The sequence below is a fragment of the Chaetura pelagica genome, unplaced genomic scaffold, assembly GCF_000747805.2.
Source record: "Chaetura pelagica isolate M959 unplaced genomic scaffold, ChaPel_1.0 scaffold142, whole genome shotgun sequence".
Lineage (NCBI taxonomy): Eukaryota > Metazoa > Chordata > Aves > Apodiformes > Apodidae > Chaetura > Chaetura pelagica.
In genome coordinates, this window is record NW_009952973.1 from 10,105,814 (window position 1) to 10,129,436 (window position 23,623).

The following is a 23,623-nucleotide window of genomic DNA, read 5'->3' on the forward strand; positions in this document are numbered from 1 at the left end:
TCCCTACACAGCAAATTCATCTCTATCTATGCTATTGAAAATATCAGAATATTATTAAACGTCTTACGATAATACTTCACATAATACATACTTTATCAAAACTATAATCTCTCATTCTTCACAAATATTATACACCATCATTGATTTGTTATTTCCAATCTTTACCCCTTTGCATTACACTCAACTTCTCACTGATGCAGGAGCTTCCATTATCATACAAAAAATTTTCCAAAGTAAAACTCTTTTTATTTATTAATTTTTGGAAGCAATTATTAAGGATGAAATTGGCTATGCATGGTGTCCCTCTAGGCTGCAATTTTTAAAGTTACAGCCAAAAAACCTCCCACTATTCCAAAGAGTGAAGTTAAAGGCAAATACATTAATTTGCCCTCGGGGCGGGAAATCCAGGAAGCTTTTCTTTGAAAAGCTTTAGGATCTTTTTTTCTGCTTTGCAGGAGGGACTTGAAAATGGCAATGGGACAGGCATAATCTCAGAGACATGTTCCTTAAAGCATTCCTAAAAATTCCTTTTGACTTGGCCCATGAAATTTGTGGTACACTCACACTTAGCGATCTGCTGTGCCTGTGGAACAATTGCTGCTAGGAATCCAGTACATGTTAGCTGGGGCCCAGCACAGCCTCTCTTGCATCTCCTCAAAAAAAAGGACATTGGAAGAATTACCTTGAACTGACTGCATCATGTGCAAAGCTTACGGTGCCCCGGTGAGGAGGGAGTATCTGCTGGTTTACAACAATGCTCACCATGATTTGCAATTCTTGGCAACTCTAAGAAATTGCACAGCCAGGTCTGCTGCCCATTGAAGGACATATGAAGCTTCCAGTTTTTGCTCCCTCCAAGATACTTTGCATCTGCCAGTGACTAAAAGGTGCCTAGGTTTGTCTTCAATATATCCTGAAATGACAATCATTGTGAGAGAATTATTTCAGAATTTTTGCCTCCCTGGAAGTGGAGCTTTCCAAATATAATTTGGCATCAATGTCCATAGTAGCACTTTAGAAGGAAAGAAAGTACTAACACACCTTTCCTCTACTTCTCATGCCACATTTGGAAGGGAATAACGAAATTCTACTGTCTGCTTTTACTGTTAGGTAGCCCTCCCTTATGCAAGCCTGGCCTATCTTCCTAGTTAGCAGCTCTGGTAAAAGTCCCAGTCCAATGCCTCCTCATAAAAAACAACTACAAAAATACTTTCAATAGCAACAAATGATTCCTAACACTGTGCTGCACTTCCCAAAGTCAAAGACTGAGGACAGTAAAAATGAGGTGATTCACTCTCTTGGACTAGAAGAACATTTTATGACTGATTTCACATGGTGCACACAGCTTTTGGCAAGTATCACAAAAGAACAGCTTTAGCACTGGACTATAGAGTTACTGCTCAAAGCAAAGTAATATTTTTTTAAATAAAAATGAGTATGCACAACCTGCACAGCACTGCAAGGTAGCTAGTGATTCATGGCTGAGTTCACGGGAACTCTTCATCCAGAAGCAGAAACAGCATTTTCCATCTTCTGTTGTTGTCTGGGGAAATGCTAAAGTCATCAAGGCTCTCACTCTGGCCAAAATCTCAGTGCCAATGGCACCTCTAACACAGTTTTGCACAGATTCCATGTAACTGCTGTAGAAATGCCTTATAGCTGAAAAGTTATTTGGGATTTCTTCTCTCAGCTTTTTGCTTCAAGAGCACATAGCAGGAGTAAAACATCATGTAGATACCGTATCATGTCCTCTAGACACAGAATAATAGGACACCTTGCTGTCCTAACAACTCTCTTTCTACACTAAACACTTTCTACACTAAACACCTCATTCACCATCCACTGCCAAGTCCAGCAGCTACCCACCCTCCCACTCCATACAGCCTTGACAGTCTCTCACCCAGCAGATGTACTTCACCTTCCAGTTGCTGCAAGCTGACATTTTATTGAACTGATATAATGACACGACATAGGAGACTCAGTCTCTATCCATCCACTGCATTTTACAACACCCCTAGACATAGATCCTCCAATTACATACTCTGAATAGCCCTCTTATTACCTGCTTTAGGAGTGAGAAAATCCATTATTCAAGAGCAAGGACAGTTAACAGACTGCTCTCACCCAAGCAAGCAGCTGCAGTGGGGTCACAAGCCTTGCTATCATAAAATAATTAACTGTATAAGACTACATTAATAGCCATAAACTGTAAAGATAGGAAAACTGGGCCTGCAAGTGCCACTAAAAACAAGTTTGGGATTTTTTTTGTTTAGGTTTGGGGGAGGGGGTGTTTTTTTTTTTAAAAGGTTTTGCTATTCTTTCACTCATTTTCTGTTTCCTGAACACTCAGAATTCATCCACTTCACATTTTCAAGATGTTGTATTTATTCATCACATTAAGACTCATATTTTCATTTATTCCTTATCCCTTAGTCCTTGGGAATTTTGAAAATATAAGACGATATCCTGTGCAACTCCATGCAGCAGCCAGCTGATGTACTGCATAGATGTTCAAAATTCCCTTATGATGAAAGTCCTCTTCACTCTTTTGTTGTTCTTTTGTTCTCCAATGGTAATGAATAACAGTAATAATTTATTTCTTCCAGACTAGTTCATCCCCAGATCTACTTGGCATTGCTGAACAGTGGAGCATGAGAAAGATGCAATCACTTTTCATTTTCCTCTCTCCTAATTTCACTTGGCAAAGAATACCAACATACAACTGTGCTCTACCCATGCTGCTAGCACAGGAAGCCTTATTGGTCTGTTCCATGTTATGGCTTTGAAATAGGATGGCCTAATGCCATCTTGCTTCACAAGAGATGCAGATATTCTACAAAAGGCGTTTTCCCCTCAAAATATTTTCTTGAAGCTCTGTTCATCTTCATTTATAGGACTTAGTTTGTTACACCAAACTGAGAAAACGGAACTGTTCTGCAAAATGTTATACACAGTGCTTTTCTGGCAACTACAATATAGTTATAATCAGAAAGTACAATAATCATTGCACAGTTAGTACAGCCTACCACGTACTATAGGCCAAGACTGCAAGCTCACATTACACTCATCTTCTGAACACCTTTACTACTACACCTGCATCTACACCTGCATCAGGCGTCAGAATAGTGCTTTTCCTGGCTAAACTTATCTGCCATTTATTTACTGCCTCATCTAGCAATGTATTTGTCTCCCAGGAAAAGCAGTATTTACTTATGAACAAATAGTTCTGTATACATGTCAAAATATAAAGAAAACTTTATACATATGAAAAAAATAAAGCAAAAAAGAATAAAATGTCCAGACTTGCCAAGAAAACACCTTAAGTATTGATAGAATTTTGAAAATAATATTTTTTCCAGTAGTCTTCAATTAATAAATGCAATTTCCTAGGTTGGTATCAAATTTGTACAAAATTAATGCAAATCTTTCCTTTGAATACTACACACTTTAAAAAAAAATAACATTGAAAGTATGTGATTTCCCCTTTCCTTCTTCCTTTCCCTCTCCCTTCACCCACCCACTCTTGTCCCCTACTACTAGCATAATCAACTACTCACTTGTATAACATTTCAGAATCCTGACATTTAAAAGCCATTGTAATCTATGGGTATAAAAATTATTTTGACCACTTTAAGGAAATGCTTATATTACCTCTATACTCTAAGATATTGAATATGTGCCCCTCCCCAAAGCTGCCTTTGCAGAGCTAAAGCTTACTTTGCAGGAAAACAGTCCCAATAAAGAGGAAAAAAAAATCCCATAAAAAAGTATTCCTCTCTGTTTAGTGTAAGTGACATAAATGGCTGATGAATATCACTTCACTACTGAAAGTCATACAGCATTAATTAATAACTTACATGTGGTTCCACTGTTTGCGAGCAATAAACCATTCCAGGATCATAGCAACAGCACCTCCATCCCTCGGAAAGGTGATGGAACACCTCATTCTGAATGACATCTCAAAGCAAGTGGAGGAAAAAAAGGTTATCAGAAGTAGTCAACATGAAGTCATGCTTGACCAATCTGATAGTCTTCTATGATTGCATGACTGGCTGGGTGGATGAGGGAGTTGTCTACCTTAACTTCAGCAAGGCTTTTGACACTTCCCATAGCAGCCTCATACGTAAGCTTAGGAAGTGGATTAGATGAGTGGACAGTGAGGTGGACTGAGAACTTGCTGAACGGCAGAGCTCAGAGGGTTGCCATGAATGGCACAGTCTCTAGTTGGAGGCCTGTAGCTAATGTTGTTCCCCACAGGTCAGTACTGAGCCCAGTCTTGTTCAGTATATTCATCAATGACCTGGATGAAGGGACAGAGTATACTCTCAGCTAGTCTGCTGATGATACAAAACTAGGAGGACTGGCTGATGCATCAGAAGGCTGTGCTGCCATTCAGAGACCTGGGCAAACAGGAACATAATAAAGTTCAACAAGGGCAACTGCAGGATCCCGCACCTAAAGGGGCATAACCCCATGCACCAGCACAGGTAAGGGGCTGACTGCCAGAAAGCAAGTCCCCCAAGAAGGACCTTGGTGTCCTGGTGGACAAGTTAATCATGAGCAAGCAACGTGCCCTTTTGGCCAAGGAGGCCAATAGCATCCTGGGGTACATCAAGAAGAGTGTGGCAAACAGATCAAGGGAAGTTATCCTCCCTCTCTACTCTGCCCAAGTGAGGCCATTTCTGGAGTGTTGTGCCCATTTTGAGGCTCCCCAGTATAAGACAGACAAGGAACTCCTGCAGGGAATCCAGCAGCAGGCTACAAAGATGATTAGGGGACTGGAGCCTCTCCCTTAAGAGCAAAGGCTGACAGAGCTGGGTTTACTTATCCTGGAGAAGAGCAGGCTGAGAGGGTATCTTATCAATGCTAATAAATATCTAAAGGGTGGGTGTCGAGAGGATGAGGCCTGATTCCTCTCAGTGGTGCCCTGTGATAGGACAAGGGGCAACAGGCACAAACTGGAACATAGGAAGTTCCATCTGAACATGAGGAAAAGCTTATTTACTTTAAGAGTGAGGGAGCACTGGAAAGGCTGCCTGGAAATCTTGTGGAGTCTCCTTTGAGAAGTTCAAAACCTGCCTGGACACAATCCTGCACAACCTATGTTAGCAGTGGGGGTGGATTAGATTATCTACAGAGGTCCCTTCCAACACTTACCACTCTTTGATTCTATGACTCAAAATAAGTAAGTTTTCCCTGAAATACTTATCTTTCTTAGTATCTAGAGGGCTCAGGTAAGATGAGATTCTCATTGTAGAAGTCTAACAGCTATGAGCTACTAAAGCAATAAACAAGTCTTAGAAGGGTTGGAAAAAATGAAAGCTTATGTATGGCTTTTCACAGGAAATCAAGACACTGAGTTACAGTAAGATTTTTCAAGTGCACAAACAATGTTGTAGTAATTTCTGTAGGTCAAATTGAAAAAAGTAAACAATATGGATAATCAGTTTTAAATCTTTCATATCTCAGTCCAGAATCTTAAATAATAACCTAATAATTTTCACAAAACCATATATTCAAAACTATAACTTACAAATTATTGGTTAAAAGAAGAGCCTACTTCTTAAGCCAATAATATAGATTTTAATAACTTCAGTATTTCATAACAAATTCTCAGAATTACCAAGAATGATGAAAATTATTGCTGCATCACATTTCCTTTTTTTAAACCATGTAGTCTTACTGAGAATTCATATATTGGACAAAGGTCCAACATTTGTACCTACAGAAGCTGCACACTACTAGAACTACTTTGGGAAGGTCTTTGATGGGATTTTTATTTTGTTATTTTGACCCTGTTTCTTGAAAGGCAATTCAGTAAAGTTATTACAATAAAGCAGTTGTTTTTACTACCAGTTTATCCAAGTAACTCTTCTGCCTCACAGAGCCAGGGGTATGGCATATGTTCATTTAGAAATTTATTTCATCTTCCCTGCAGGTCTGCTTTCACCCATATTAACATTCTCATGCTTCTGTTGCAAGAGTTTCATAACCCAGTTTCACAAACAGAAATCTATCATCTCAGTACTGCTTAAAGTGGTAAAATCATTAAGATGAGCTGGGAGAGCTCACTAACACGAATATAATCTTATGAATATTGTTTACACATTCCACCTCTCATTTTCAAAATTTAAGAAGATCTCCCAAGTCCAACTTCTTATTTTCACTGTACATTATCATTATAGTTGCAAATGTTCTGGCTATCTGCCCACCTTATTAGCTCATATATAACCAAAAAAATGAACAAAATCAGATTGTCCTGTGAGGAATACAGCTGAACAATCTATTTTTTCCCTATATTCGATTGAAAAATTATTGAAAATACTTATAATTCTGTGATCTTTGAAGTTGTTATCTCTCAAATCATATTAGAAAGTTCCAAAATGTTACAGTATTGTTGCTTACATAACACCAACATCAGCTGTAATTACATGTTTAAAACAGCAATTTCAAGATTTTGGCAGAAGATAGTTACATTAAGATACTGCAAAGATTGTGTACTTGGTACAAAATCATTAAAATATATATAATTCCCAGTTGGATCTGTCTTGATAGCATATTACATCTTCAAATTGGACAAAATTAGACTCATCATTTAACTTTTGATGGCAATAAATTATTCAGACCAACCAAATCAGCTGTAGTCTCAGTGCACTAACTGTACCAAAAGGGTGGCCACTACCAGGAAGATAAGTTTTCTACAGACTAGAGAGAAGGAAAATAAAGAGCAATCAAGTAGACAGAATGATGCTCTGGGTTAAAGAAACTGAGCTGATAAATGTTGAACCTATGTCAGGACACACAGAGCCTAATAGGAGACATCACTGGCATTCTGGCCTACAGGATGCTTTTCTCCTTCTACTGAAAAACACAGTGGTTTGCATTCATTTCTCAGTTGTGTAGTTCACCAGCATGGAAATACAAGAGAGGAAAAGAGATAACAAGACAGAAGATAGTATTTCACTAGCTGATAGCTCAAAAGAAATGAAAGCATAGCTGATACCAAGAAAATAAACAAGGCCTATGTTTCTGCACTATCCTGATCTGAGGAACCTATGGAATTTAATCTACAGTTTTTTCTTTTATATTTGTCCTTAAACAAGAATACAGTTGAAATGGCTGAAAGCAGTATTTTGAATTTCAAAGAAACTGCCCTTTCTATTTTTCTAGTGTGAAAAACAGCTCCAGAGCTACAGACTGTTTTGATGTTTTCTTTAATAATATGGTTAATACTACTTTGAATATTCTTACCTATTCTTGAACTTCCCTGCACTGCTAATAAGCAATACCTGCTGAATGCATCTACAAGCTGAATAACTGAGAAACATGATATATATTAAACCATTACAACAGAGGATGCAAAAAGACTTAACTGGTACCAGTTCCAAATAAATACCGGCTCCATAAACTCACTGTAAACACCCGTAAAATGTCAGACATTGGAGTAGATATTTATCCTCCACATATACATAAAAGCCCAGTTCTGCCTCTGTCAGATTCCTTAGCTTTACAATGGCTTTGTTGGAATTCACAAGAAGTGTAGGACTTGATAACAGAAATGTGGGTATTTTCTTAGCTGCAGTCATAAAATTGTACACTGACTTGAGTATTTTTCAGGCATTCTATCATAGCGAAATCTAAGTCTTAGTTTTAAAGCAAACAATTGTATATTCTGAAATGAGAACACCCTGAATTAGTCATTTCCATTAAAACTATGAAGCAGAATTGCCTAGCAACCAAGAAAATTACATCAGATTAAAAGAAACACACTGACACTGACAGAGCAACTGCTATTCTATCCCAACAACCATGAAGACACTTAGAAAGGGACTAGCATTTCCTCAATTTTTATTAACAAAGAAAAACAAAACAATTTTATAAAATGGATCATATTGACAAAGAAAAAAACCACAACAAGCAGTCAAAAGGACTTCATAAAGAAAATACGAATAATTGCCTTCTTTTTATACAACATCAATACATTAAAATACAGAAAGTTTTCCCATATCCAGACAATGGTGAACAAATTGCTGTGGAGTTTTCTAACATGCTTTACCACTTACAAAGAGCAAATTTGTTTCACTACATTCATTCTAATCAAGTATTCTATATTTTAATACTTACTAATTTAATTTATTACAGTATTTACAGCCATGCCTACATTAAAAACTCTGCAGTATTATTATACACTACTACCCTTAGTCAAACTATTCCTCAACACATTTCTGTGGGGAAGCTTTTAAACTACACAGTTTATCTCACTGAGGTTGCATGGAAAAAAAACCCAACAAACTAACAGATCAAGAACAGTAAGGATGAATGCAACAATTTCGTTTAATGACTGCTGCTTTTATATTGCTTGTTACATCTGGGCCATTGTGTAATTCATTGTCCCTGAAGGACTACAAAAAGTCTAGTAAAATTATCCTTTTAGAAATAAATTTTAAAAATGCAGTCTGTAGCAATGTGGAAGTCTATTGCCTTGTCAGGATATTAGATTAGAAGAATGATTACAGATCAGCGATTCCTGTACTTTCTGACCTCCAGTAGCAGTCCCTCTTTCCAGCTTGAGGTACAGTTTGTATGCACTCAAAAAACAAAGATCAGGAATTGTGAGGGCAAGAAAAACCAAAGGAGAAAAATGCGAATTCAGAGGATATCACAAGATTTAGCAATTACAGCAGCTACATCAAAGCTAGTTGACTATATTAGCGATAGTAATAAAAATAAAATTATATGGGAAATAAATAAAGACAGAAAAGTAGGAATAACTGTGCAGTAGAAAGTAACTCCTCAGGTGTGGACTCTTATCAGGAAGGAGCAGTTCTTTGGTTCTGTAGAATATTCACAAAAGACATCCACAGCTATCTACAGATAATTTAAAGTCTTGAAATCTGCATATTCCAATCACATTCAAGAAAGGCAAAGGTGCCTGAATCGGGTTTTAAAGTTACAGCTGTCAAGAAATATATAATAAAGCACATTTTCATCTCCTAGAAGAGGATATGACAGGTAGTAATGGAAGGATATCTGCTAGAAGCACAGGCAATACAGATGGTATTGGCATGTGTAACAGATCAAAATTAAAATAGTAACAGCAAAAGTTCCCCATATGTAAGAATCCAAAAAGCCAGTAAGAGACCCCAAATGTCCATAACAGGTTCCCCTGTGTCTTAAATATTTAATGACTGTACCAGATGTGAATAGGGAAGAAATATATCTTGTCTGGATTGCTAGTATAAACACAGCTGACCTAAAAGACCTACTCACCACTAGGTTATACTTATTCCAGTGTTTTCACTAGTGAACAATATTCATAAAACTGGAATAATTTTGAAAGATTACATCTCTGAGAAATTGCAGTCTCCATATGCAGTTGAACAGCTGAAATAAATTTACTTCTTATTTTCTGTCCTTTATACCACATACTGTGGGTGTGGTTGTAGCAAACACATTTTAGTAAAATTCTAGATAGTCACAATGATAAGAACCTTTTTTGATTAATTTTATCTATGTGATAGAATGGTATGATAAAACTGGAAGATATTCCTGCAAACTCTACACATAGGTGATTTTTTCCCTTTACAATTTTAAACAGCACAATTTCTATGTCAAACAAACACCCATTTTCTGCATTTACACTAGACATGGTCAGAGTTCAGAACCTTGCAAAGACAGAAAGCCTTGTAATAGAACCTCAGTTCAGAAGGATTTCTCCAGTATCTACTCCACTCTGCCCCCTGAAACAAAAACAACTAACAAACATGCTGCTTCAGACCTGCAGTAAAACACAGAAGTCTCATCTGTAGTGTGTGACAAGAGAACACCAGTGTTAGTCCTTGCACTAGCAGCAGGAGTTAAAAACAGGAATTTAATAAAATTAAACTCCCAGATAACCTTAAAAAGCAGACCATGACTATGTTGTACGGAAAAGGTAAAAAGAAGGTTAATGGTAGCCTGCTTGTTGGAAAATTCCATCTGCACAGCAAATTTGATTACTAGCTTGGCTTATATATGTGAATAAGACACACTAGCAAAATATTTCAATACCACTGCAGAGTCCAGGTTACACAGTCCAAGGGTTAATACAAATTCTAATAATTCAAAAGAAAACCAGAAACAAAAACCCTTAATAAATAAAACAACCAAGAAGAAAAGAATAATAGTTTATTGGAACTTGTCAACAGCCACAGGAGACCTCAAAGAGTATTAATCTTCTGCAATACCATGCAAAACAAAAATCCCAGCTGATAAACAAACACCATTCAACCTTGTTTCCAGTCTCCTCTTAGACCGTATTAAATTGCTTCATCATATCCTCTCACAGATTTCCTGCCAAAAACCTGACAGCTACATGTAAATTGTGCCATGGCATTGTTAGGTCTTAATCTTAAAGACTGTGCATGTGCTTCCTTTTTGCTTATGTGAGTAACTGGTATAAAACTAAAGGAAATACAGTGAATTACATACTTATGTACGTGTAAGTCGTCACAGGATCAAAGCCTTGGTCATTGATTTTCCAGATTTTGAAGTTACTGACATGTATAATTTTAGCAGCACTGTATCACCCTAAAATTAAGTGCAATTTATCCATTTACAAGTAAATCCTACTAATGTCTACAACATTGTTGCACAATGTTAATGAAAGTAGTCCTTAGTACTCTACTAGGACTATGAATTTTCCAGCAAAAGGAAAGTATTATGTAACAAACACAGTCAAGACTAAACAGAATAAAAGATTTTTGCCTCAGAGGAATAGATCACAAGCTAATTATGAACATGTGGAAAACAAGATACTGTTTTGTTTTGATCTAGTTCAGCCGTGTAGATATATAACATGGCAATAGGATGCTTCTGAATAGCATGAGAACCACAAAAATAATCTGCAGGTGTTTAAAAGGAACTGCAACCTACTACTAAGAGGTAGCAGGGGGGGAAAGAATGGTGATGGTTATATTAAAAGTGCATGCTGATCAGAAATAGCTATCAACCTCTCAGTAAGAAATTAGAAAGCTGAGAAAGTCTCTGAAGACAATTATACTGCTATATTGAAGCATCACAACAAACAGGAAAAGCATTTTACATATCTAACATACTCAGACTATCTTATGAGAAAGTAAAACACTGTACTTGTGTCATTCAGCTAGAAAAAAGTTCTTTTTTCTATTAAGGATCATTTTATCAACAAGTCATGAACAAAGGCAAAGCACGTTAAGTGGGAAGCATTTAATGCTAAAGCTACTCAGTTTAAAAATCAATAACATAACATTCAATAATTTAATGAATGCCACAGTGACGAGTAGTCAATGGTCCCCTTCTCAAGGCAATTTCAGACTTTTACTTTCATCCTCAGTTACGCAAACTGAGTTACTATTCACAATGACTTTGCAACGTACTATCTCTACAAGTTTAAGTACATGCACTTTATTGGTATATAATCTTTATGAAAACCATTAATATTTTTTTTTTTTTTTTAGTTTATTAGTTCTTTATACCATATGCAGAACTCAAAATGTTATTGATTCTACCATTATCATTGTTAGTAAGATTAAGAATCTATTCATGGACATCTGCTCAATTAAGTTTTTTCACAATGGACTAATCCAACAGCCAGAGAGGATGAATTTGGGCTCACTGAGCTCAGTAGCTGCTACTGCATCCCATTTCTTCTTACCGCTGCCACCTGACCTGGTTAATATTGCACTCAGGTACAGCACAGAAGCATTTGTCTGCTCCAAGTGACAGGAGTACCTTCTGCTCAGTTGAGGCTGGCTTCCTCCATTGAAAAGGAAGCTTATCAAATGTAAATGTCCCAGAGACCAGATCCAGCCTACAAGATGCACCATAAACATAGTAAATAAACCATGCATAAAAATGTAGTTGGAAATACAGTTTTCATTCCAGACACCACAGAACAAGCAGGCCAGTAAAGTGCAAGAAGTTGATGCACCTAAATAACTTTGTGCATATGACATGAGCATGCAATATGGTAGTTAATTGGTACAAGGCAAGGATTAATTTACTGGAAAGGTTAAAGTACCTTTAATTTGTTTATTGCCATTCACTGACAGGCAACGAAATCCTCCACTGAATGACTTTAGAGTTAGTTTGGTAACCCACAAATTCTCTCTCAAATAAGACCAAGAATATGCTTCCCTCTGGAAAAAAATTTCCCTCTACCTCTCTAAGTAAATGTTAATTCTCCTCTACTTTGTAAGAAAGAGTAGCTCTATATTATATTACTTGAACTGTGTATTGAATTCTCTTCATCCAGTAAGAACACCTCTGAATACACAGTTCCTGGTAAGCATTACCCAAGGTTTATCACAAACCACAACATATGCAAATTATTCAGAGTGCTCTACCAGCTATGTACAGATGTCTTTGGCAGTGTGCCTAGAATGCCATGAAATTCAAGGTGTTCCATAAATTTCCACATAACAATCTCACCCCATTTAGGCTTTATGGCTCAAAATTTATTACTTGAATTTTCCCAAAAGACCAAAGAGATGACCAGGTAAAACCTAAATTATGGGAGCCTTACTAATCTCTGTAGTGTACTTCTATAACCTAAGAGACTGTCTGCAAGTTTCGTTGGGGCTTTATATACCACCATAATATCCAAAATATATCAGAAAAAAAAAAAAAACAAAAAAAAACCACAAAAAACCACACAAAACAAAACCACAAAAAACCAACACCCACACCAGCAAATGTTTAATCATGTGAAATGTTAAAGAACAGTCTTAAGACAGGATTTATTTACTGATAGAACAGGAGAAATAGAAGTAGCAACAGTGCTTACTTTTCCATAGCCTTCCACCTCTAGTGTAGACTTGGAGAATTAACCCTCAGCAGCCTGCACAATGTCTTGCCCACCACACTCCAGATCTCCTTGTCATACCAGAGAAAATTGCTAGAGTATCTACCTCTGCATGCAGATTCTCGCCTGTAAATATTAAGAAGCATCAAAGAATTCAAGGCACTATTAGTAATTTGCACTATATTGGATCAGAAGATCGTTTTAAGGTGGAGGGTTTTTAGAAGTGGAATGAGTAATAGAAGGGTAAAAGAGATGGAGAGCAAACAATTTGGCATATGGAAGAATAACACAGCAGGATGTATTGGCTTTCTTCTAGAGAGAGAAGGATCGGAGCTCTGTGCCATCCAGGGACAAGGACAAGTACCTGGCTTGGATAGGTTTCCTCACCTACCCCTTCATATACCAATCAAACCCCTGACACAAGAATCTCAAGATCAAAATAGTCTGAAACTGACCACAATGACAATATTACTAAAGACATATTACAATACTACCATAGTAACCACGAACATAGCATGGCTACTAGTTTACTTGGGGAAAAGAATGTTTTAAATTACATGTTTACAATTTTAAAAAGATAATCTGAATTTATGCTTCTAACAACTTTTTATGTAAAACTTACATTTTATTTACCAACATTAAGCTGCAAATACAAATCTAGCACTGCTCTGTTCAGATTATTTATAGCCTGGTTGGGTTACTTTTAATTTTAAAACTATAGAACTTGATGTCATTATATCAACACCATAACAGATTTTAATTACTTTTTTTTAATTGAGAGACTAAAATGGAAAGATTTGGAAGATATTTAAAAATACTCTACCTTAAAATGCAGATGTCCTTTATAAAAATAAAATCCTAAAATTTCCATCAAGGCCCTCTATAGGTCTTTTCTGAAAGATCAAATATTAGCATATTTTATTCTTTTAACTCTAATATTAATCTTCCTTCATTTCCATATCAATTTCAAACTTCTGAATCTCTCTGAAGGTCTTTGAAGTTATATTGCTTACTCCTTTCCTCTTTTCCTCATATTGCCTCTCTCCCACCTCTACCAGCACAATCATGGAATCATAGAATCACTTAGGTTGGAAAAGACCTTAAAGATCATCAAGCCCAACCCATGCTTAAACAAGTCCAGCATTAAGCCATATTCCCACACGTCACATCTAGGTGACTCAACCACCTCCCTGGCCAGCCTGCTCCAATGTCTAACAACCCTTTTAGTGAAAAAGTTATTCCCAATATCTAGTCTAAACCTCCCTTGGCACAGCTTGAGACCATTTCCTCTTGTTGTACCACCTATCTATTGCTTGTGAGGAGAGATGAGCTCCTACCTCTTTATAATGTCCTTTCAGGTATTTGTAAAGGCCAATGAGGTCTCCCCTTAGCCTACTTTTCTTCAGACAAAACAAGCCCAGTTTCCTCAGCCCCTCTTCACAAGACTTGTTCTCAAGGCCCTTTACCAGCTTGGTCGCCCTTCTTTGGATATGCTCCAGCACCTTGATGTCTGTCCTGTATTGAGGGGCACAAAACTGGACACAGTATTAAAGGTGGGGCCTCACCAATGCTGAGTACAGGGGGACAATCACCTCCCTGGTCCTGCTTGTCACTTCTACTTTTTTCCCATTGTGCCTTAATGCACAGTGATCCTTGCTTAATGACTTCACTAAGCTACTACAAACTCTTCCTTCAAAGTCTTCCTTAATGTTCAGTTTTACCTATATAAAGTTGTCCTGTATGATGTGACCACCTGTGGCTTAATTATAAAACATGCAGCATGTGCCACCTTATATTACACATTCTCAGAAGAAATCTACAAATGTTGTAGAATTTAAATTTACATGCCCTCCAGTTTTTAAAAAGTGTTTTCACAGAAAATTGAAAAGTAGAATAGCAGGCACAAAGAGCTCCTTTTTTTTTTTTTTAAATAAGGAAACCAAAGCACACTCTTTGTGTACGAATGGGAAGCTACTGCAAATACTATGTTTTGCTTGAGCTTTATTTAAACTGTGGCAGTGGCATCTTCCTGTAAAGCTCATAAACCAAAAATGCAGCAGATGTATCATTAAATGAAGTCTGGTTTTATACCAGAACTGCAGCAAATGCACACCACTATTATAAGGCAAGACTTTTTTGTTAAAATGGATACTAAATTTATTGTGATATTTATTAGCTGTCCATTTCCACTGTTATCAGTACAGGGAAAAAAAAAATAAACTATTGCTATGTGAACCTAATAAAAATTCCTCAGAAACTGTCCAAGTGCAAATATCAGGAGCATTATAAATGTAAAGAGAAAAGTAATCCTTGCACTTACTAGTATTTGATGATATTTTAACAACTGTTGTTTGGAATAATATTGTTCCAGATAGATGCAGGACAAATTTTGAGAGGGCTACTGAAGTCCTATATGATGACTAGTAGGAAGATGATATTTTTTTGTTTTAGGGGGAGGAAATAGATACATTTAGCCTTCTTGAAACTAGTGTATTGTATTATGAGAGTTTGTATAGATAAGCTAACAAAATATTTAAGCCATTTTTGTGTCAGTGTCCTTCCTTCATAAGGCCCTAGATTGTACATGTACAAAAAAATCAGTTCTGATAGCTAATCTCTCTTTGGCACTTGCCTTTGACCCTTACAATTTTGATGCTCTGAGTTTGATCTCCCTACAGCTGAAGAAATGACAAAACTTATTTCTCATTCTTTACATGCTGGAATTCAAATCTGTGTAATTCTCATCCCCTCCAATCAAATGCTTGGTGACCACACATCACTGTGGGACCTGCTGGCCTGTCTCAAAAATCAGTCACATCAATAAGATATGAGCAGGAATTGCATTTTAGTTGTATGAATTGGCTGTAAATTCTTCTGAAACAGATTGTCAATCAGAATATCAACTGACAAAATATTTGATATAAAAAAAATATTCACCTTTGCCTCTTTTACATAGAATCACAGAATCATTAAGGTTGGAAGGGACCTTAAAGATCATCAAGTTCCAACCCCCCATGCCATGAGCAAGGAACCCTCCCACTGCACAAAACCTCATCCAACCTGGCCTTAATAGCCTCCAGGGATGGGGCGTCAACAACCTCCCTGGGCAAACCATTCCAGCTCCTCACCACCCTTATAGTGAAGAATTTCTTCCTAATATCTAACCTTCATCTCCCCTCTCTCAGTTTAAAACCATTACCCCTTGTCTGATCACTGTCTTCTCTGATGAAAAGCCCCTTCCCAGCTTTCCTGTAGCCTCTTCAGGTACTGGAAGGTGCTATAAGGTCTCCCCGGAGCCTTCTCCTCTCTAGGTTGAACATCTCCAACTCTCTCAGCCTATCTTCACAGCAGAGGTGCTCCAGGCCTTTGATCATCTTGGTGGCCCTTCTCTGGACCAAATACATTCTGATTTTCAGTGATCATCAGGTGTATGTAGTTCATATTTTTTTATAAAATCATTGACAAGCTGAAGCAGAACAGCACAAAATTGTGTACTTTTTTTTCTGATTTTCTACTTAATCTTCCACATAAAATTATTAGGAGGAAAAAGTATATTCTCGCCTATTTATATAGGGAGAATCAACAGTTCAAAATTATTGTATGAAGAAAGCAAATGTCCAGCATCATTCCATCCACTGTTCCATCTTGAATTTTAGTGCAGTGGAAGGCAATTCAAACAGGTTAAAAATCATATTGCTAAAACCGTTTCAGGTGCTTAACAGATATGAATGCAAAGTCACAATATAAAACAAACAACTTTTAGATATTAGATTTATCAGTACCTCAATACTTCTTCAAGCACTACACCAAATCAAATTTATTTTTGCTATACCTGCAGTATTGTTTTGTCATTACTAAATGCTTACTTTTTCAGAGTAATTAGAAATCCAAAACACCCCTTTTCCCCTAAAGTGAGTCTTTATTTTCACAAACTGTAGAAAAAGCCTTTTATGAATTTACATTGTTGTTTTGATACAGCATTTTTTCAAGAATTAGCATAAATTAATAATCAAAAATATATTCAAGACTTTTCTAAGCATTCACAACTCCTAGAAAGAAAATACTCAACAAGTAAAATAGCTTATTTATGAAATTGACATACAAGTATCAAAATCACCATTAAGACAAATTCTCACACATTGAATTGTGGATCCCATCTGCCTTAGGGCAGTTGGAAACTTATTGCCCTGTAAGAAATTATATAAAAGTATAATTAGGTACTATTAATGCTGGATTTTCATGCCTATCAGTAGTATGATGTTAAGCCTGTTAGAAATAACAAGTTTTCTACTATTAACAGAGACATTTCAATGTTAAAGATTAAATAAGGAAGCAAGACTAAATTTATTTACATCATTATCTGTCAATAAAAGCCTAATATATAGAATAATAACATACATTCAAATTACGGCTCAGTATTCCTAATTTAAGAATATTAAGTAAGGTAGGTTGTAGTTACTACATAAAGGAGAATAACTCTTCCAATATTAGAATAACTAACTTTGAAATCATATTCAATGTTTTGGCATTTCTCTTTAATAAACCTTATCGATTAACTACTAAGGAGTATTAAATACTAAGGAGTATTAAGCAGGAAATACAGTGAAATACTTTGCCAGATGCTAAAATTTTCTTCCACATTTAACATTGATTAAGACTGAAAAATATTAACTCTGTTAGTGACTTTGGGATTCTCCACTTAATATTTTATCTGGCACTCTTACTATACACATACACACTTTTAAGAAGATGCAGCAATAAACGTGATCAAAGTTAAGATCATTCTACTCTGAAAGAAATTCTGAAAATCCAATCTCAACAGAAGCTTGGAATCTAAGAGTACAACTGAAAATGTATTCCCAAAGGAGATAAAGATTGACCTCTGTCCACCATGTTTTCTTTAAAAATTAAGCACTGCTAATCCAGGTTTTGTATAAAGAATATCAGTCAGTAAATATCTGCTACTTCCTACATGTAAGGCCAAATTAAAAAACTGTTTTCAAATCAGTCACAAAACTGGCATCCTGTAAGATTAGACCAAAAATTAACAATATAAAAAGGATCAAACTGAAGACACAAGCACGGCTCCCACTTACACTGGTATATACATTACATGGCTTTATCTACAATTATAATTACCCAACAAAATCAAAGTGCAAAATATTGAGATTTGCTCATTTTTATTTTAAATAACTTCCTAAGAATAGTCAACTGAGAACCTGGACAACTGTTCTCTTATGCAAGCAGTGTTTTGACTACTCAGCTGTTGGTTTATTTCCTAATATGAAATAAAAATAATCATGTTCATCTAGTTTATAGTATCCTACTAACTCAGTCTCCCATTTTCCAAAAAGTACTGAAGAAAGAAATTCAGCTTCTCATGGCTGAAGAAGCAGAGCCTGTGTGTACATATTACTGATAGCATCCTAGAATCCTTTTGACTTTCCTCTAAAACTCATCCTAAAGCTCTCTTTTACTGGCATGCTGTGGAACAAGCAAAAAACCCATTGATAATAGGCTGCAGAACCACTTAAATCACTAATGCAGATCAAACACTAACTCCTTATTTATTTTCTAGTATTCAACCATTCCTTGTTGCAATAATATGATATATATTTTTTGCTATCCTACCAGTGGAACTATATTCATGGTAGTTAGGTATACTACACCAAAGAGAGCTTAAGTAAAATTAGCTCTTCCTTATGTTTACTGATGTACAAATACAAATGCTCCTTCCATTCCTAAGAGTTTATTTTATAAAGGGTTTCAAACTACAAAATTAAGTTACGGACAAACCACTAAAAAAAGGCACATTTATCTTCAATTTAACACAAATAAGTACCCCTTCTTCTGCTACACTGTTTCTTTTTTCTTAAATAGATATGTGGCAAGAATGACCCTTAACTCCATTGTGCCAAGTCCCACACAATGCAACAAATTGCAGTGCCTGCCCTCTGAACAGCTTTCCTCTGGGAAAAAAAGACAGGGGTTGGGGATACCATTGCAATATCAGTGCTTTCATGGAGGAAAGACTTGTTCTTCAGGAGCTGGACCAATACATTTTACACATAGCAAAGCTAACAGTTTGATGTCATTGTCTTTCAAACACTGGCAGCTGAGACCTACCCCTGACACGTGCAAATTTATGCATAAGTTTTTCAAAATTAGCATGCATCCCTAAAGACATTGGTGAACCTTCTGCTCCTAAGTGGAGCTGATTGCTTTTGAGAAATAAACCAATCAAATAAATTACAGGCTTTAGTTGTCCTGGGTTTTCCAGACAGCAAATTTGCAATCACAGCTTTTAGCATGTTAAAGTTGTAGGTATGTAGCATAATGTCAGTATTATGGAAATTGTGAACAAGTTGATCTTTCTGAGATATTATGACTTTTCACTTTGTTAGAATACATTTTAGTATTCACATATAACTTACACTTCAGCCAGATTTCTACACACTTTCACAATTCTTGGACAGCTACAGACAGCTGTGTAGCAAATACTTTTGAGACTATCTTCCTCAGCCTGTACTGGCTTGCAAGTGAAGGAAATGTGTCATCAAGGAAAAAAGAGAGTGGGGGAATGAGGGGGCAGGTGCAGGGAAGGCTTGCATAACCAAGTTCTCTAATACTTTAAAACATAAAATTAATTAATACAAGCTATTCTTGCTTTCAATTTTTACAGCTTTATGTATGAAAACTGACGGACAGCAGCATTACCTCTATTTACCATATTAAGAGTACTGATGTCCAGAAGAAACCATCCTTTCAGAGGCCAATAGAAAAAAAAATATTGGGGGGCTGAAGATGTCCATACCTGTTTTTCAATCTTTACTTTTAACTATACAGTTTCTAGTAATTCACTATTCTCAGAAAACAGATATAATATATTCCCCTGCTGACAATTCCCCAAAATAAAGCCATAGACAAATAAATGTTAACACCAGAATGCACAGAGATTGTGTAAGGCAAAAGGTCATTATTTTGAACCACTATGGTGATAATTATGTTTGCACTTATAGATATTTTATTGCCTTTTATTAGAGCTACCTTATCATATTTCTGAAATGCATCAATATGAAATTATTCACTTCCATCATGGCTCCTAGCAATACGTAATGCTGTTCAGTGGGAGGTACAAACATCTGCCGTGAGGAGGACAGAAGCTGATAAGCAGTGACAATTTATACTCCCATTGATTTTGTAGAAAGCAGAGGAGAAAGAAAGAAACAGGAGGATAAAAATTAGAACATATGAATTACAATTAAATTTTCTGGGACACTTCAGTTAGAAAAACTAGCCCAGATGACCTGCAATTATACTATGGATATCACTTAAAAACAGATAGACTGTGCTAAATGAAAGCAAAAAACCCAAACAAACCAGGAACTATGAAAGAAGTATCAAGTCATACTAATATAAGTCAATAATTTTCAAGTGCACAGTGCAAACCTTAAAGAGATCCAAGATTTCATAATAATCCCTATTCTTCAATATAATTCCAACATCTGCATTCAAGCACCTCCAAAAATTCAGAAATGAAAATATTTTTTTCATTTTCCACATGAATGGTGAATTTTCTTCAAACTATAAAGTTGCGATAATCTGAAGTGGGATATGACAGGCTGACATGACAGGTTTGCAGGTATGGTCACAGCAACTATGCAGCATCCGCTTCCACACCAATAAGGAAAAATTACATACAATTCGTGAGGTCATAACATTCTCCTGTCACTGTCTGTGATGACAGCTGGGTACCACTAAAGAAAAAAAAGAGGCTGAACACATGGCACTGTAAATAGGAGATGGGGGTAAGTAGTGTTAGCTGTCGTAATCACACTATTAATCACCCCATTTTGAGTGGCTATAGGTCGTTCAACTGCTTATAATGTGAACAATGAGGACAGAGTTTATCAATAACAACTTGTTATTTTATTTCACAAAACTATGCACTCCTTCTCTGATATTTTTTTCTCTCTAATAAGAATTTAAGGGTTTTGAATTTCACACTGTTTCTTCAGGCAATATCATACATTAACAATGAAGTCTTTTGATCCAGTCGTCAAACAGTTAAATTCAATTGTTTGAAGGTGGAAAAAAATATATCTCAGGCTAAAAAAAAAAAAATAAAAAAAAAGTCTTTGATTTCTAAATGTAAAGCACACTAAAAAAATTGAACCATACAATAAAAGTATTTATCTTCCAAAAAAAGCAATCAAATAAACAAAACAAAAAAAACCCACAAAACTGAACTGTCTTGTACTTTTCCATTATTTCTGCCATTTGCAAATAATAACATTCAACTGAAGAAACTACTGAAATCCCTAGTATCTTTATCTATAAACGTAAGTAGGTATACACACAGAGGGGGCACACATATCCTCCATTAGTCTTCTCACGATTATCTACTGTGCATCTAGATCAAGCCAAGACCATAAACAATTCAGAGCTGCATTCTGTTTAAATGGGTCACTTATCATGAGAAAGCATGACACTTACGTGTAGAAAGCAGATTGATCATGAAGCTGAAAAACAGAATGTGGCATCATGGCAGAAAAAATATACCTTTGCAGACAATCTATATTAAAATCTTCCTTAAAAATGGAAGCAAATTTAGAATAAACACAAAATTAAAAGTATACATTATCTAACGTGACAAATATTCCCTAGGATTACCCTTTGTGCTTGCAGTAAAGTAAAATGAAAAAACCTTGGTTCATTTCACTACTATAATGTTGCCTGTAAAGAAAACATTTAAGTGAAAAGGCTAAACCCCCTGTTCCTCAGAGACTCGCAAATTAATAAACAGTTTGCAATAGTTTTAAATTGTAGCTTTAGATGTTAACACATCCTATCATGTTCAGTTATTTTCAGCTTAACCAGAAACAGTGGAACAGAAATGCTCTGAACATGCTGTGTGTCTTGCAAAAGCAATTTCAGCTGCAACACGCAAAATGAATTTCAGCAAAATGGAATTCTGTAGAATGCAAATATTAGAACTATATGCCACAAAACAAGTGGAAAAAAGGCAGAGGGAAATTTCAATGCTGCCTAAATGTATACAAAATACACCCCTGTTTTGGTTTGGACTCTTGTTCAAGGTGTAAGTACTGGTTACATTGTTATACATCCAACTGCAACTAGCTCCAAATATTGTGTGAGTAGCTCTCTCATACTTCACACTCGGCTCCCTTGACCCAGCTAGACAAGCGTGAAAAAGTGAAATAAATGAAGGTTAACAAAAACTGCTCTGGGAAGCAGGCTGCATTAAATGCTTGCAATATCATTAATATAAATGTAAAATTTCCTATTTAGAATCTTTTAGTACTAGGTATCAGATGAAAATCACTATATTAATGTAGGTGCTATTGCAGAGAGACGAACGGAGTAAATGACACGAAACAAAAAATCTTTCCCCATCTGCCACATAAGGATATTTACTAACCTTACAGCATGCTGCTAAAGCAAACAAGGAACTGCAAAATAATAATCTCCTTGCAAAGACAAAGCAATTTTATCACAATACCTTTCTGTGTTTGTCCCTCTTCCATATTCTCTTCCATGGCTACCTTTCTTCACTAGAAACAGCTACAGAGAATTAATCAAAAGCTTCAGTCAGATGTAGGAAAAAGTGTGGATTTTTTTTTCCCTGGGAAGCTCCAACAGCAGAGGCTTAGGCAAGTCCTCAGAGCTTAGCTAAGGCTCCCTCACTCTCCTTGTTTGCTTGGAGACAGGCTGTCAAGTGTAATTTCATTCAAATTACTCTTCCGTGAAGATTATCAATTTTTCTTCTCAAAGCTGCCCATTGTGTACCACTGTAAGCAGGTATTCAAATGAACAGCCTGTGAATTTTGGGGGGAAATTTGGTCTGAGCCCCTATGACAACAACACTGATTCATATGCCTCACTTTGCATATAAAATGGAGAAAAGAAATTGCAGTTTGTATTGAAATCTGTGCTTTAAATTGGAAGCAGGCTGTGCTGAAAACAGATGGAGGGGTGTCCTCCTAACGGGAAGCAGACCACCAACCCATAATTCCCCCTATTTGCTACTGAAGTGGGAAAGCCCAGATGCCTGTGGGTTCTTTATGCTGTATTACTTGTCTTTCTCTCGCTCGCTCGCTCTCTCTCCCCCTCCCCCTCTCCTCTTGTATCAGCACATTTAAGAATAATATGACTCTTCATTTCCCTCTTCATCTGTATCTATCATCTGGAACTAACAAATATGCACTTTTACCCTTATAATATTCTAGAAAACATCTTTAGAACTACCATTTTGTATGCAACTGTGTGTTTATACACATATACAGCACAATTTAATACACTAAACGAATCTCTTCAAATTATATGCACCCTACACCTTGCCAGTGTCCCTGTAAACAGGAATTTAGGAGCAGTTCACAGATTTAAAACAGTACTTGCATCAAGTCTTTTTTCTGATTCCTAATAGCCAAAATTCACTTAAAATCCCTATTTTAAAAAATGGACCTTCTTAAAATGGTGAAGCACCACATGTGGTTATGTATGTCAGAACCCATGTACAAACACACGTACTATTAGTAACTTACTCAGGAAAAGCATAGGCACACTGTGAGGGCACCTACTCATTTGGGGAGCTCTGCAGGCTGATTTGGGATGCAAATTGGAAGCTGCAGTCTAGCAATAAATTAGCATTTTTGTATCTTAGTCTACAGACTATATGTAACATCATTTTAAGACTTTCATTATTTCACTAAAGTGCAGATAGAACACAAGTCAAAATTTTCTTTACAGTTTTCACTTCCCATCCTCCTGGGAAAAAAG

At 36.3% G+C, this 23,623-nt stretch overlaps 1 protein-coding gene across 1 annotated transcript in view; it reads right to left on the reverse strand.

Annotated features, from left to right (window-relative positions):
• GPM6A (glycoprotein M6A) overlaps positions 1-22,886 on the reverse strand; it is a 114,585-nt gene extending 91,699 nt beyond the window's left edge. Inside the window, exon 1 of the mRNA XM_009995951.1 lies at positions 22,347-22,886. Within this exon, the coding sequence (XP_009994253.1) occupies positions 22,347-22,383 (37 nt within the window). The 5' untranslated portion in view covers positions 22,384-22,886. The remainder of the gene's footprint in view (positions 1-22,346) is intronic.
• Positions 22,887-23,623: the final 737 nt, after the last annotated feature.